Genomic DNA, 15,433 nt, shown 5'->3' on the forward strand with positions numbered 1-15,433 from the left:
TTTCAACGTAAATTCTGTTTTGGATTGCCATTCTTACGCTTTAGTTATACATATTTTATAATTTAAAAAAAGTGTACTTAACAATTGTTCATCTGGGATTTGTGTTCATAAATCAAAACAGAATGGGAAAAAAAGAGTTATTCATTGCAGGAATAAAGGACGTTGACTTACAAAATGCTGTGGGGGCAAAGAGGTTATCATAACTTGGACTTAAAATCAATACCTCTGTCAGTTTAACAGTAGATTCAAATCATAGTAAAAACATCACTAGTACACCACTACTACACAGACAGCTCTTGACTAACCCTCTACCCTTATACTACCCCTCATCTACACATTTTGAACCCCGCTTTTAACCTATTATAACTCATATATCCATCTCAAAACCTTCTACCCCTCTAGCACTCTACTCTTATACACCTCAAAGCCTCAGGCACTTTAAGGGCACTATTCAAAGCCAATTCAAATCTTCTAATATTCAATCCATCTACCCTCTTCTACACTTAGATCCCTCTTCTAACGTTCTACTGCCAAAAACATTTACTAACACTCTACTCTTCTACCACTCTACTACCCCGCTGACACTCTTTAGCAGCTTTACTACCTCTTTACTACACTACTACCACTGTTCTACACTTTTAGACCTCTTCTACACCTATTCTAGCCTACTACCCCTCAAACCCTCTTCTACACATCTACTACCATTCTACCCCTCTACGGCACAATTTGCACCCCCTTCTACACCTCTCTAACTGTTATAACCCTAGACACCTTTATCTATCTTCTAGACTTCTAGCCAAGATATATCCATCTTCTAACATTCTACCCCTCTACCCCTAATACCCTCTTCTAACCTTCTACACCTCTTCTACCACAACACTATTCTACACCTCTAACACACTTCTACCACTTGACTACTCTTCAACTCTTCTACCCCCTTCAAAACACTTCTACACATATTCGAAGCCTCTACCCTCTTTTACACCTCTAGTCCTCTTCAAACACTCTTTTACACCTCTACTAGCCCTCTTCAAACCCTCAAATACAACTATTCTACACATCTAGTACCCTTTTACCCCTCTAACCCCTTTTCTTACCCCTTCTACACCTCTTCTGACCCTCTACCACTCTTCTCCAACTCAACCCCTCAAACCCTCTATCCCTATTCTAACCTTATACACCTCTTCTACACGTGTACACCTTTAGCCCTCTTCTAACCCCTAAGGCACTTTATTTGCCCTCTTCTATCCATCTTCTACACCTCTAATAACACTCTACTCTTCTAACCCTCGCACACTCTTCTACCACTCTACCACTCTTCTACCCCTCTACCCCTCTTCTATCCCCTCTTGTACCCCTCTACACCTATTCAAACATTCTAACCCTGTAGCCCCCTAGTACCCTTCTAGTACCCCTCTACACCTCTACTACCCCTGTAGCCCTATTATACACCTCTATCTCTCTTAAAACACCTTCTACCCCGCTGATACCCCTCTTCTATCCCTCTAACCCTCTTCTTCCCATCTTCTGCACATCTATGCCTCTTCTAGCCCTCTTCTACCCCTCTACCCCTTTCTACACACTATAACAAGCTAAAACCCTGTGCCATGGTAGCATCACTCAGCATCAAACATTGGCATAGCCAATAGCCCCCGCCTTTGGGACCTTAGAAGTGCTTAGCCATGTAACAGTTGATGGTGTTGCACAAAGGATATTGTGCCGCATAACTAAATACTTATAAGGTCCCAAAAGCAAGAAAAACTGGCTATGCCACTGCTTTTTTATTTTATTCGCTAAACAAGTAGGTCCAATCCCCTGTAGTACAAACCTTTTGACTGCTACTTTACAGGACCACAATACAGATCTGTGAATGAGGAGTGCCTGCCACTGAGGCAAAACTTCTATTCATATGTAAAATGTTCAAACTTGTATATATCATTCACTAATGCAAAGCTTTTCCGTTTCAGTCCAGAGATCTAAGGAAATGGTGTGAACTGTGAACTCAGCTTACATTATCAACAGTAGTTCCAGTATAAACAAGCATTGCCATAGCCAATAGGTCTCACCTTTGGGACCTTATAAGTATTTAGCCATGCCACAGTTCCGGTTGTTGCACCAAGGATATTGTGCTGCTTAACTAAATACTTATAAGGTCTCAAAAGCGAGACCTATTGGCTATGCCAATGCTTGTTTTGTTCATGCTGTACAGCATAAACAAAAGGCATTGGCAGAAGCAAGAGTCCTCAAAGCTGAGAACTATTTTTTTTTGCTGATGCTTGCTTGTCACTGATGCTCAGACAGTTCTGTCAGTCAAGAGATTTTGTTCTCTTTTTCTCTCGACTCTTGAAAAGATGCTCAGCAGTTACACAGATTAGATCCCGATCCAGGGTTTTCTGGATATGATTTACAACAAACAGATGATGGACGGAATGCTGACAATGCATACATTCTCCCCCAGTCAAGAGATCTGGGTTAAATCCATCGTTCTTTTGCCCACTACACCACCCCAGTTCAGACATGGCCATATGCAAATCAGTCTTGACCCTGTGCCTCATGGGAACAGTCCAGCCCGAACTGCCAAGCCATGTCTTCCCTGGACCGGAATCAAGCATCCTAGGACCGGTTTCTGGCTATCAGCCGTCATCAGCCAGGATAGCTTGACTCCAGTGGCGTAGTGAGCACGGGTCCCACGTCTGGGAATACCCATCCCACTTAGGGCGAAAAGCGTTACAACAAACAGATGATGGACGGAATGCTGACAATGCATACATTCTCCCCCAGTCAAGAGATCTGGGTTAAATCCATCGTTCTTTTGCCCACTACACCACCCCAGTTCAGACATGGCCATATGCAAATCAGTCTTGACCCTGTGCCTCATGGGAACAGTCCAGCCCGAACTGCCAAGCCATGTCTTCCCTGGACCGGAATCAAGCATCCTAGGACCGGTTTCTGGCTATCAGCCGTCATCAGCCAGGATAGCTTGACTCCAGTGGCGTAGTGAGCACGGGTCCCACGTCTGGGAATACCCATCCCACTTAGGGCGAAAAGCGTTACAACAAACAGATGATGGACGGAATGCTGACAATGCATACATTCTCCCCCAGTCAAGAGATCTGGGTTAAATCCATCGTTCTTTTGCCCACTACACCACCCCAGTTCAGACATGGCCATATGCAAATCAGTCTTGACCCTGTGCCTCATGGGAACAGTCCAGCCCGAACTGCCAAGCCATGTCTTCCCTGGACCGGAATCAAGCATCCTAGGACCGGTTTCTGGCTATCAGCCGTCATCAGCCAGGATAGCTTGACTCCAGTGGCGTAGTGAGCACGGGTCCCACGTCTGGGAATACCCATCCCACTTAGGGCGAAAAGCGTTACAACAAACAGATGATGGACGGAATGCTGACAATGCATACATTCTCCCCCAGTCAAGAGATCTGGGTTAAATCCATCGTTCTTTTGCCCACTACACCACCCCAGTTCAGACATGGCCATATGCAAATCAGTCTTGACCCTGTGCCTCATGGGAACAGTCCAGCCCGAACTGCCAAGCCATGTCTTCCCTGGACCGGAATCAAGCATCCTAGGACCGGTTTCTGGCTATCAGCCGTCATCAGCCAGGATAGCTTGACTCCAGTGGCGTAGTGAGCACGGGTCCCACGTCTGGGAATACCCATCCCACTTAGGGCGAAAAGCGTTACAACAAACAGATGATGGACGGAATGCTGACAATGCATACATTCTCCCCCAGTCAAGAGATCTGGGTTAAATCCATCGTTCTTTTGCCCACTACACCACCCCAGTTCAGACATGGCCATATGCAAATCAGTCTTGACCCTGTGCCTCATGGGAACAGTCCAGCCCGAACTGCCAAGCCATGTCTTCCCTGGACCGGAATCAAGCATCCTAGGACCGGTTTCTGGCTATCAGCCGTCATCAGCCAGGATAGCTTGACTCCAGTGGCGTAGTGAGCACGGGTCCCACGTCTGGGAATACCCATCCCACTTAGGGCGAAAAGCGTTACAACAAACAGATGATGGACGGAATGCTGACAATGCATACATTCTCCCCCAGTCAAGAGATCTGGGTTAAATCCATCGTTCTTTTGCCCACTACACCACCCCAGTTCAGACATGGCCATATGCAAATCAGTCTTGACCCTGTGCCTCATGGGAACAGTCCAGCCCGAACTGCCAAGCCATGTCTTCCCTGGACCGGAATCAAGCATCCTAGGACCGGTTTCTGGCTATCAGCCGTCATCAGCCAGGATAGCTTGACTCCAGTGGCGTAGTGAGCACGGGTCCCACGTCTGGGAATACCCATCCCACTTAGGGCGAAAAGCGTTACAACAAACAGATGATGGACGGAATGCTGACAATGCATACATTCTCCCCCAGTCAAGAGATCTGGGTTAAATCCATCGTTCTTTTGCCCACTACACCACCCCAGTTCAGACATGGCCATATGCAAATCAGTCTTGACCCTGTGCCTCATGGGAACAGTCCAGCCCGAACTGCCAAGCCATGTCTTCCCTGGACCGGAATCAAGCATCCTAGGACCGGTTTCTGGCTATCAGCCGTCATCAGCCAGGATAGCTTGACTCCAGTGGCGTAGTGAGCACGGGTCCCACGTCTGGGAATACCCATCCCACTTAGGGCGAAAAGCGTTACAACAAACAGATGATGGACGGAATGCTGACAATGCATACATTCTCCCCCAGTCAAGAGATCTGGGTTAAATCCATCGTTCTTTTGCCCACTACACCACCCCAGTTCAGACATGGCCATATGCAAATCAGTCTTGACCCTGTGCCTCATGGGAACAGTCCAGCCCGAACTGCCAAGCCATGTCTTCCCTGGACCGGAATCAAGCATCCTAGGACCGGTTTCTGGCTATCAGCCGTCATCAGCCAGGATAGCTTGACTCCAGTGGCGTAGTGAGCACGGGTCCCACGTCTGAAAGCCCGAAACCGGTCCTAGGATGCTTGTTTCCAGTCCAGGGAGGACCTAGCTTGGCAGTTCGGGCTGGACTGTTCCCATGGGGCACAGGGTCAAGACTGATTTGCATATGGCTGGGTTCAAACTGGAATGGCATGGTGAGCAAAAAAACGATGGATTTAGGCCCAGATCTCTGTACTGGGGTGAATGTATGACATTGTTCTGCATTCTGTCCATCAATTGTTATTTTTGCATTTGTCACCCTGAGTGGGAAGGGTATGCTCAGACGTGAGTCCCTTGCTCTCCATGCCACTGGAATCAGGCTATCCTGGCTGATGAGGGCTGAAAGCCCGAAACCGGTCCTAGGATGCTTGTTTCCAGTCCAGGGAGGACCTAGCTTGGCAGTTCGGGCTGGACTGTTCCCATGGGGCACAGGGTCAAGACTGATTTGCATATGGCTGGGTTCAAACTGGAATGGCATGGTGAGCAAAAAAACGATGGATTTAGGCCCAGATCTCTGTACTGGGGTGAATGTATGACATTGTTCTGCATTCTGTCCATCAATTGTTATTTTTGCATTTGTCACCCTGAGTGGGAAGGGTATGCTCAGACGTGAGTCCCTTGCTCTCCATGCCACTGGAATCAGGCTATCCTGGCTGATGAGGGCTGAAAGCCCGAAACCGGTCCTAGGATGCTTGTTTCCAGTCCAGGGAGGACCTAGCTTGGCAGTTCGGGCTGGACTGTTCCCATGGGGCACAGGGTCAAGACTGATTTGCATATGGCTGGGTTCAAACTGGAATGGCATGGTGAGCAAAAAAACGATGGATTTAGGCCCAGATCTCTGTACTGGGGTGAATGTATGACATTGTTCTGCATTCTGTCCATCAATTGTTATTTTTGCATTTGTCACCCTGAGTGGGAAGGGTATGCTCAGACGTGAGTCCCTTGCTCTCCATGCCACTGGAATCAGGCTATCCTGGCTGATGAGGGCTGAAAGCCCGAAACCGGTCCTAGGATGCTTGTTTCCAGTCCAGGGAGGACCTAGCTTGGCAGTTCGGGCTGGACTGTTCCCATGGGGCACAGGGTCAAGACTGATTTGCATATGGCTGGGTTCAAACTGGAATGGCATGGTGAGCAAAAAAACGATGGATTTAGGCCCAGATCTCTGTACTGGGGTGAATGTATGACATTGTTCTGCATTCTGTCCATCAATTGTTATTTTTGCATTTGTCACCCTGAGTGGGAAGGGTATGCTCAGACGTGAGTCCCTTGCTCTCCATGCCACTGGAATCAGGCTATCCTGGCTGATGAGGGCTGAAAGCCCGAAACCGGTCCTAGGATGCTTGTTTCCAGTCCAGGGAGGACCTAGCTTGGCAGTTCGGGCTGGACTGTTCCCATGGGGCACAGGGTCAAGACTGATTTGCATATGGCTGGGTTCAAACTGGAATGGCATGGTGAGCAAAAAAACGATGGATTTAGGCCCAGATCTCTGTACTGGGGTGAATGTATGACATTGTTCTGCATTCTGTCCATCAATTGTTATTTTTGCATTTTTCTGGATATGATGGCAGTGATGTTTGGAGAATGGTATGCTGGAGGGTGGTATGCTAACAGCCTATCTCTAAATGGCTATCTTTGGCTCCCAAGTAGTGTTACGAGTTGCCTGGCAAAAGACCGCTGGTTTATTCTGGTGTCCACTTGAAAAGTGGGGTCACATCAACTAGTGCATGTTGGAAAGGAGACCAGGTGAAGACCAGCGAAGAGCCTTCTGGTTATCTCTATGAGGCATTGCTGTTTGGATGTTGTTAAGATGGAACGAAGACTCGTAAGTACTTTAAAAGGAAGTTTAATCCAATGAAGAAAAGGAAGCACTGCCGGTTACAGGACTTCAAGCTCCGGCTGGCTCCATGCAACTGTCACTCGTGATTCATGGGACTGATCAGATGTTCTATTCTAGAACATGCTGATCGTGCCATGAATCAAGGGTTTGGAAAATAACCCATAGCAAAGCTTGTGCATGCAAGCACGAGGAAAACTACAAAAGGAAGATATAACACATCTTCCCCCTTTAATAAATAATGAAAAAAAGAAAAAAAAACAGTTAAAAAAAACAATTAACTAACAAATTTGTTTTTGATGAAAGAGACAAAATCAGACATCCAACCTGTTTTTTTTCATTGGCGTTTTCCAGAGTCTACAGTACAATTAATATTATTAGAAACATTGACCAATTCATCATTACGAACTGGACATTCTACCAGGTCTTCATCATCAAGATTATCTACAGACTTTGGTTCATCCTCAGAATTGAAATAAAAACTTTTATCAGCTTTCAGGACAGCAATTCTACTTAGATTCCAAACCTTATTATTGGTGAGTCTGACTGAATTCTTAAGTGCCTCTTTGATTTCAAAAGGACCCATGAATTGGCTCTCGCCTTTTTTGACCTTCCAAGGTTTTTTGACTAGCATCCCTACTTTGACAATTGGATCATGTATAGACCCCTTTCTCTTGTCAAACCGTTCTTTATTAATAGCAGGATTATGGATGAGATTTTTCTTTACAGTCTCAAGATCTAAATTAGGCATGGTAGAGGGAGCTAACCATGCAGGATTACACTTGGTCCTGGGAAGTCTACCTCTCATAATTTCAAACTGAGAGTAACCAGTCATAACATTAGTAGAGGTTCTGTACATCTATACTGTTTTAAAGATTTGTAATTCCCATTTATCATTGTCAATACCCGTAATTTGGACAGCACTTTTGAGAACCCTATTAAATCTTTCGATGACACCATTTCTGCTGGGATTGTACAAAGAAGTAGTACAATGAATTATGCCAACTCGATTAAAATACGCTTTTGCTTTGTTAGAAAGAAATTGAACACCATTGTCTGTAATAAGACGTACTGGTAACCCCTCTTCAGTGAAAGTTTCATCCAAAAAGAATAGGACATCATCAGTATCAACTTTTTCACAATTTTGATAACTGGCCATTTAGAAAAAACATCAATGGTTGCAAGGACATATTTAGAATTTGGACCAACAGGACCCATAATATCCATGGCGATGGTATGCCACGGATAGTCTGGAATAACATGTTCACCAAGATTTGGTTTAAGAATAATCAAGGCCTTATCAGCATTAACACATGTGATGCAGTTTCTAACGATGCGTTCGATGAAAACATCCATACCAAGCCACCAAAAATTATTTTTTACCTTTTGTTTGGTTCTAACGATACCATTGTGACCCTCGTGACCATGAGAGACAATATTGTGTCTTAACTTGCATGGAGGCATGGCTTGATCACCCCTTTTGAGCACACCATCTACACATGAAAGCTCGTTCCTTTTCTCCCCAAAACATCTGAGGTCAGCATTGATGTTTTTTTTATTAGGCCATCCACTTGAAATGTACCTTTCCACATTTTTTAATATATGGTAATTTTCAAAATCTTTAAGCCAAACGTTTCGGTCAATTGGCAAAGAATATTCGTTGTGTACCAAAGCAATATGAAAATCATCCCTACGTTCTTTGAGTGGTAAGGGCATCCTTGACAAAAAATCAGCGGTTACATTTTCTTTACCAGGTACATAAACAATTGTATAAATAAAATCCTGGAGACGCATGGACATGCTCGCTATTCGTGCTGAAGCTTTTAACATCCCTTCTGTGATTAAAAGGTGCACTAAAGGTTCATGGTCACTTCTAATTAAACATTCATTAACGCAAACAAACACTCTGAAGTGCTCAAGTGCCCATACGCACTCTAAAGTTTCTCTTTCTATGGTAGAGTATTTTTCCTCAGCGGGTGTGAGTGCTCTGGACACATGTGCAATGATGTATTCCTTACCAGAATTGGACTTCTGTGCTAAAATAGCTCCTAAACCTTTTGAACTTGCGTCTGTGGTAATGATGCAAACAAGTGAAGGGTTAAAACTTGAAAGTGCAGTAGCTGAACAAATAGCTTTCTTGACGTCATTAAATTCATTCTCACAATCCTTTGTCCACAAGAACTTGTTTTTGTTTTTGATTAATTGTCTAATGTTGAATGTACGACAAGAGAAGTTTTGCACATACTTTGAATAAAACTCAGTAAGACCTAAAAAAGACCTAACATCGTCTTTAGATTTAGGATGAGGAGCAGATTGAATTGCCTCAACTAAGTTTGTTTTGGGTTTGATTCCCTCCTCACACAGTTCATTACCTAGATAAGTCACAGATTTCACTCCAAATCTGCATTTGGAATGTTTTATAGTCAAACCGTGATCAGAAAGAACCTTAAGAACATTCTCTAAAGCTAATAAATGTACCTGGGCATCTCTTCCAAAAACAAGGATGTCATCTTCAAAACAGATAGCATTATTGCAATATTTTAAAATGTCCTGCATAACACGTTGAAAAATAGCTGCAGCAGAAGCTAATCCGATAGGCATTCTATTATACCTGAATCACCCAAAAGGAGTAATGAATGCCGTGTAATCTTTGCTATTTTCATGCAACTCAATCTGGTGGTAAACTGCAGATAAATCGATAGTAGAAAAAAATTTAGCTCCCCTCACACAGGTCAACATTTCTGAAATACATGGTAAAGGAAATTGATCGATGATGATGTTGTTGTTTAAATGGCGTAAATCGATGCATAATCTAATTTTCCCATTGGCACGTTTGGCAACGACAATGGGTGAAACCCATTCAGAAGATTCAATCTTCTCAATGATGCCATCATTTACTAAGGAATCAAGTTCTTTTTTAACATCTTCGCACACAGCTAAAGGAATGTTGCGTGCTTTGTAAATCTTTGAACACAAGTCTTTTTTTAAACGGATCTCATGTTTGAAACCCTTTAATTTACCTATATCGGTTCCTAAAAGCACTGGGAAATTTGTGTAATAAAAGTTCACTAAGGCCATTAGACTCATCAATAACCATTACAGGTTCAGGGCTATTGGGGTTGAGAATAATATCTAATTTGCCTTGGTCAAACCAGCTTAAAACAGAAGGTCCTTTTTTGGAAATATATAATTTCGCAGTACACTCACGGTTCTTGAATCTAAAAATTAGAGTTCTGTATCCTAGAATATCGATTCTTTCACCGGAATAACCCTCTGGACTGATATCAGGCAATTCTAACTCATTACCTAACTTAGGTACAAATTGTGAATTCCATACCATCTCATTCACAATGGAGTAAGGTGATCCTGAATCTGCATACATTGTTGTGTTGACTCCACCAATAACCATATCACATACAGGTTTTCTTTTCACAACTGAATTGTCAATATTAAGAATAGGATGTTTAGATTCCTTAATGTTGAGAACAAAAGAACTTGCATCACCACAATCAGAATTAGGTTCTTCACCCTCACTATTCTCAGTTTGATTTATACACTTGACTTTGTTGTTTACATTCTTTTTGTTGCATGCTTTTGAAAAATGACTAACCAAACCACAATTAGAGCACTTCTGCTTGATGGCTGGACAGAATTTATAATTTGCAAGGTGAGATTTATTACAACATCTGTAGCACTTTAATTTTTCTTTTCTTCATTTTTACCCTTAAAAGAACTGGTGGTCTTCTTATTCTTTAAGTCTTGTTCCCTGAAATGATTTTTTGTGTTTACTTTTGCAATCACTTCAGTATTATTACTGTTGGATTCACCTTTAACTTGTTTGGCTCTTCTACAAGACATTTCAGATTTTCTTACAATGGCTAGTATGTTTTTGAGATCAGAATCACCATTGACCCATAACCTCTCTTGAATCGTAGAATTATTAGCATGCATAACAACTTGATCTCTGATGAAATCTTCTTGTAGAATGCCAAACTTACAATCCAAAGACAAAGTCTTAAGTGCAGAGACATAACTATCAACAGATTCGTCGCTAATCTGTTTTCTTTGGAAGAATTTATATCTAGAAATACCAACACACACCTTAGGTGAGCAGTACCGATCGAAATCAGAAACTGCTTTTTTAAAAACATTTACATCACCACTGCTTTCAGTTCTGGGTAGTTGGTTAAACGCTTTGAGGCCTTCAGGGCCTAAGGAATGTAAATAAAAGACCTTTTTTTCTGGTGGTTTCATTTTGCCATAAAGAGTCTAACGTTTCTATATAATTCAAGAAATACGTTTTCCACTCAACCCAGGGCATACATGGTGAACTACCAGCAAACCAATAAGGTTGTGGGGGAGAAAGAGTATAACCTTGTGTACACATGTTGAGAACTTAGACAAAGAAAAGAAAATGAATATGAAGGTGTAATAGGTGAGCTTAAAAATAAAAAAAACTGCATTTCACTGACCTGCAGCGAAATCAGATGAGCAAGATACAATTAACTACAGTAATTCTGCATATGGCCTTGGGAAATAAATGGCACGATGAAAATACCTGGAGGAAAAATAAAGAAAAATGCACCAAAAGAGGTTCTAAAATAAAGCTCTGAATACTATTGCTATAGAATGTACTGATCTAAACCACCAGGTGGCGCAGATGAACTGTTAATTAAATTCAAATACAGCTGAAAATGAAGTGTCCGTGAAGAAAATTATGTCCAGTTGGTTTTTCACGAATCAGGATGTAAAATCCAAATCGATCGGAGACTTGAAGAGGTTGCAGTTCAGATTTGCAAAGTACAAGGAATTTTATCCCCCAAAACAAATCTTCTGTTTTCGAAATACTCGTAGTTACAGAAGAATGAAGAGAATAAAAAACCTTAAATAATACCTTGTGCTTGCTTTTTTCCACTCGACACTTCAAATCGGCATGATGAGGAAAACGGTAACAGCATGAGATGGACACTGAATGAGTGAAATGTTGGAAGATTGCTGTCTTACGTGTTACGTATTACGTGTGGTGTAGTACGTAAAGACGGAAAACACGTCACAGGCAAAGCGACGTCACATGAACAACAAGCAAGAAGGTTCCAGTCGGGGAGTCCACTTGGAACGAAGATGAGAATTCCACCACAAACTAGGTGAGGCGTTGGTAAAGTTTTGAACCATAACATTGGAAAGATGCTAACAATGGCGAGTGCTCTTCCCTTATAAAATGGACGAATGTTTACACTGGCCGAAGCTCCGCACCTTCACAACAGTTCACACTGTTCTTCAATTTTCCAAATACCTCTCCGGTTCGTGCCCCCTTGAACACTCCAAATATGTATGTCTCCAAATAAAAAAAAACAACTCACAGGAAACGAAGACTGCAAACCAAAATCCGATTAAGTAGTGAGCAGAAGTGCGAAAAAGGAACTTCAATTCACTTCAAACGAAGTTGAAGACTTGGGTATTTGAAATGTTCCGCAGAATATCTTGAAGTAAAAAACGAGGAATAAAAAATCCAAGTTGTAGATTCGATAATCAAGTGCTTCCTTAGATCGTCGCCAATTTGTAAAAGATGGAACGAAGACTCGTAAGTACTTTAAAAGGAAGTTTAATCCAATGAAGAAAAGGGAGCACTGCCGGTTACAGGGCTTCAATCTCCGGCTGGCTCCATGCAACTGTCACTCGTGATTCATGGGACTGATCAGATTTTCTATTCTAGAACATGCTGATCGTGCCATGAATCAAGGGTTTGGAAAATAACACATAGCAAAGTTCGTGCATGCAAGCACGAGGAAAACTACAAAAGGAAGATATAACAGGTGTAGATGGGAACCCATCATCCCATTACGATAGGACTGTTTTCCAAACGTTTTTAGTTTAGTGTTGGTGCATCGTTGACCCTCACCCTGCAGTAGTTAACTAAGGACTCAGGTAATTAGTGGTTAGAATGGCATACAGGATCTCAGCAGCGCCACCTGGTGCCAGTGTTCGGCTATGACAACCGGCACAAATGCCAGATGCAGTCTGGAGCCTGAGGGAAGTCTATAAAGAGTCTGGGAGCAGAAGGCAAGTCACTTGTTCATTGGGGCCAATAAGCTGTGGATGTTGTTGATTGAAGCAGCAGTCAAGCCTAAACTGACCAGTTATCAATTGGGATTAGGGATATTGGGATATAAGAATTAGAACAGACAATAATTAGGGTAAAAGTGAAAATAAGAAATACCCTCAGGGGTGGAGTTAAGTGTAGGTGGGGGAAAGGACTATAATAGTAGTGTGCTTTGTAGAGCATTTCGTCCTACACTTCTGCTGGCTCTATTCCCCAGTAGGGTGAAATACCATCCGGCCACTCATACTGGCTTAGAATAAATGATAGGAAAAGTTTGAAATATGGGTTCATATAAAAATCGAAGAGGTCGGTTAAGAAAAGATAAAAGATGTGGTGTGGCAGGAAGGCTTCCATTGTAAACTTAAAAAATCAAAAGGAAAATTGCAGGAAATGCAAGATTCAGTCTTCATGTCTCTAGTAGGCATCAAAGCCCAGTTGGAGCTTCTTGAAGGCATCATAAAGCGAAACAACGCCTACCACCGATACCAGGACATTCTCACAATGCCACAGACATCTTTGGTGGAGGACGTCCTACTTGCAAGCTCTCTACCTACACAACAGTGAGCAAAGCCTACAAGCTTCCAACACAAGAGGAGAGAGGGGATGCCCAGAGAGGAGCAGAGGGGACTGGCTGAAATGGATGATGCAACAGAATGAGAATTAGAATTCCAAACTATGTGTAAAGGAGGAAAGGTGATGCTGAGAGCCATACGTCTATATGTCGACACAACAACTACTGCGTCTATGACGAAGAACTCTCTGCACTCTGAAGCATCGCAGTGGCATTCTGTTAGATTGTAGGTTTCCTATGAGGGCAGATGGTGCATTTGTTTATTGGCTGAGGATGTTGATTATTGGGATCTGTTTTGAGATGTAAAGGAGGGAAGGCCCATCAGGATGGAAGGGCTAATGATGGATAGAGTGCTAGCAGACGCTCCACTAATGCATGCACTTATCTGCACTATCCTCACTGACGTCTATACTTGCTTCCCCATTCTTCCAACTACATTTGATTGAATATTGCCTGAGATGTGCATTTCTTTGTTTGGAGTAAATTAAGTTGCACTACTTTGTAGGGGTTCAGATTTGTTTCTGTCATTGGCTTGTGTTAAGAGGTTTTTTAAAGGCAAGTCATAAGCTTTGTTTTATAATGTAAACACAATATAAAAAAACCATTATTGATTAAAAAAGATGCAGAAGATAGGAAGTGATTCCATCTCCAGATGAAAATAAATAAAAGCTTAATAAAATGGAAAGTGGTCTGAACTGAAAGAGGGATTGGTTTATTGCCTCATACTGAGAGGACACAACATGAGATGTCTTCTCCAGCGAACAACTGGGTTACAGATTAGGTGGGCTTTGAATACCGGACTGAAGTAGTTCATTGCCTAGAGAAGGTTAGTTTGAATTTGGTTATGATATCAAATGAAAGCCAGGGCAGACTTTCTACTGTTGACACGAGTAACCAAGATGCTCGTCCAAAAGTCAATGCCCACTGAGGTCAAGGTTTGGTAACCCAAGGTCTGAGTGTACAGATCAGATGCTGGCTCTTCCTCCTGATCCCTCACGCTACTGCCCCTCCCACATGTCAAAGAGAACTCAACTCACTGTGCTCTGCGCAAGTCGACTTCGCGGGGGGCATCTTCAGCGCCCTGTTGGTGGAATGTGTGCACGGGATACATATCGGTCTGAAAGAAAAAAAGCAGGGGTGTTATTGTATTAGTCCTTCTCTCCTCCAAGTCACCAACAGCCCAACATAGTTATGTGTCTTATAAGAATAACCAGTTTCATGTACTCTCGGGAGTTCACATACATAAAATAAAATATCTGTTAATTGGATAACAAATTCATAAATGAAAAAGATAACTTTAGGTCCATCACATAAAGAAACAAAATCGCTGCTGGAAACAATCTAAACTTTGACATAAAATAATCTGGAAGTGAAAGATCTCAAGTTGCATATTCAGATCAGTGTTTATATTTAAATTTAAGATATATGACCTATGCAGAGCAATACTCTGTACAATTAGAATCGAATTGCGTAAGGTTCCAAATTTGTTCGCTATCTTCTTTGATGTTATGTTATGTTATGCAGCTCTGTAGAGCACACTAAAACCTGGGAGAGTATCCTGGTGCTGAGCAGGTTGGAGTCTAGTCACTCATAGGGCCTACCGACACTACTCGACAAGCATTGGCATAGCCAATAGGTCTCGCTTTTGGGACCTTATAAGTGTTTAGCCATGCAACAGTTGATGTTGTTGCACCAAAGATATTGTGCTGCATAACTAAATACTTAAAAGGTCCCAAAAGCGAGACCTATTGGCTATGCCAATGCTTGTTTTTTTTTTGCTGTAACGCTGGGGTGCACTAGGTATGGCAGGGGCCTGCAGCTAGGGAGGTAGTGCTTATGCTAACCCAGCCGTTTGGTGGCACACCCACTCAGGGCTAATCACCTAACACAATTTGGATGTTTTGAGGAAGGCAGTAGTACACATTGGTATATTGTATTGTAAAAAGTGGTGCAAACACACCTTGCAAAATGTGTTCTGTTTCTGTGTTA

General features: G+C 42.6%; 1 protein-coding gene across 2 annotated transcripts in view; it reads right to left on the reverse strand.

Annotated features, from left to right (window-relative positions):
- Positions 1 to 15,433, reverse strand: part of LOC146869629 (complement C2-like) — a 770,906-nt gene that overhangs the window by 193,681 nt on the left and 561,792 nt on the right. For both annotated transcript variants that reach the window (XM_085608924.1, XM_085608934.1), the window contains exon 14: positions 14,482 to 14,561. In XM_085608924.1, coding sequence (XP_085465050.1) covers positions 14,482 to 14,561 — 80 coding nt within the window. The remainder of the gene's footprint in view (positions 1 to 14,481; positions 14,562 to 15,433) is intronic.

The sequence above is a fragment of the Triturus cristatus genome, chromosome 1_1 (assembly GCF_964204655.1).
Source record: "Triturus cristatus chromosome 1_1, aTriCri1.1, whole genome shotgun sequence".
NCBI lineage: Eukaryota > Metazoa > Chordata > Amphibia > Caudata > Salamandridae > Triturus > Triturus cristatus.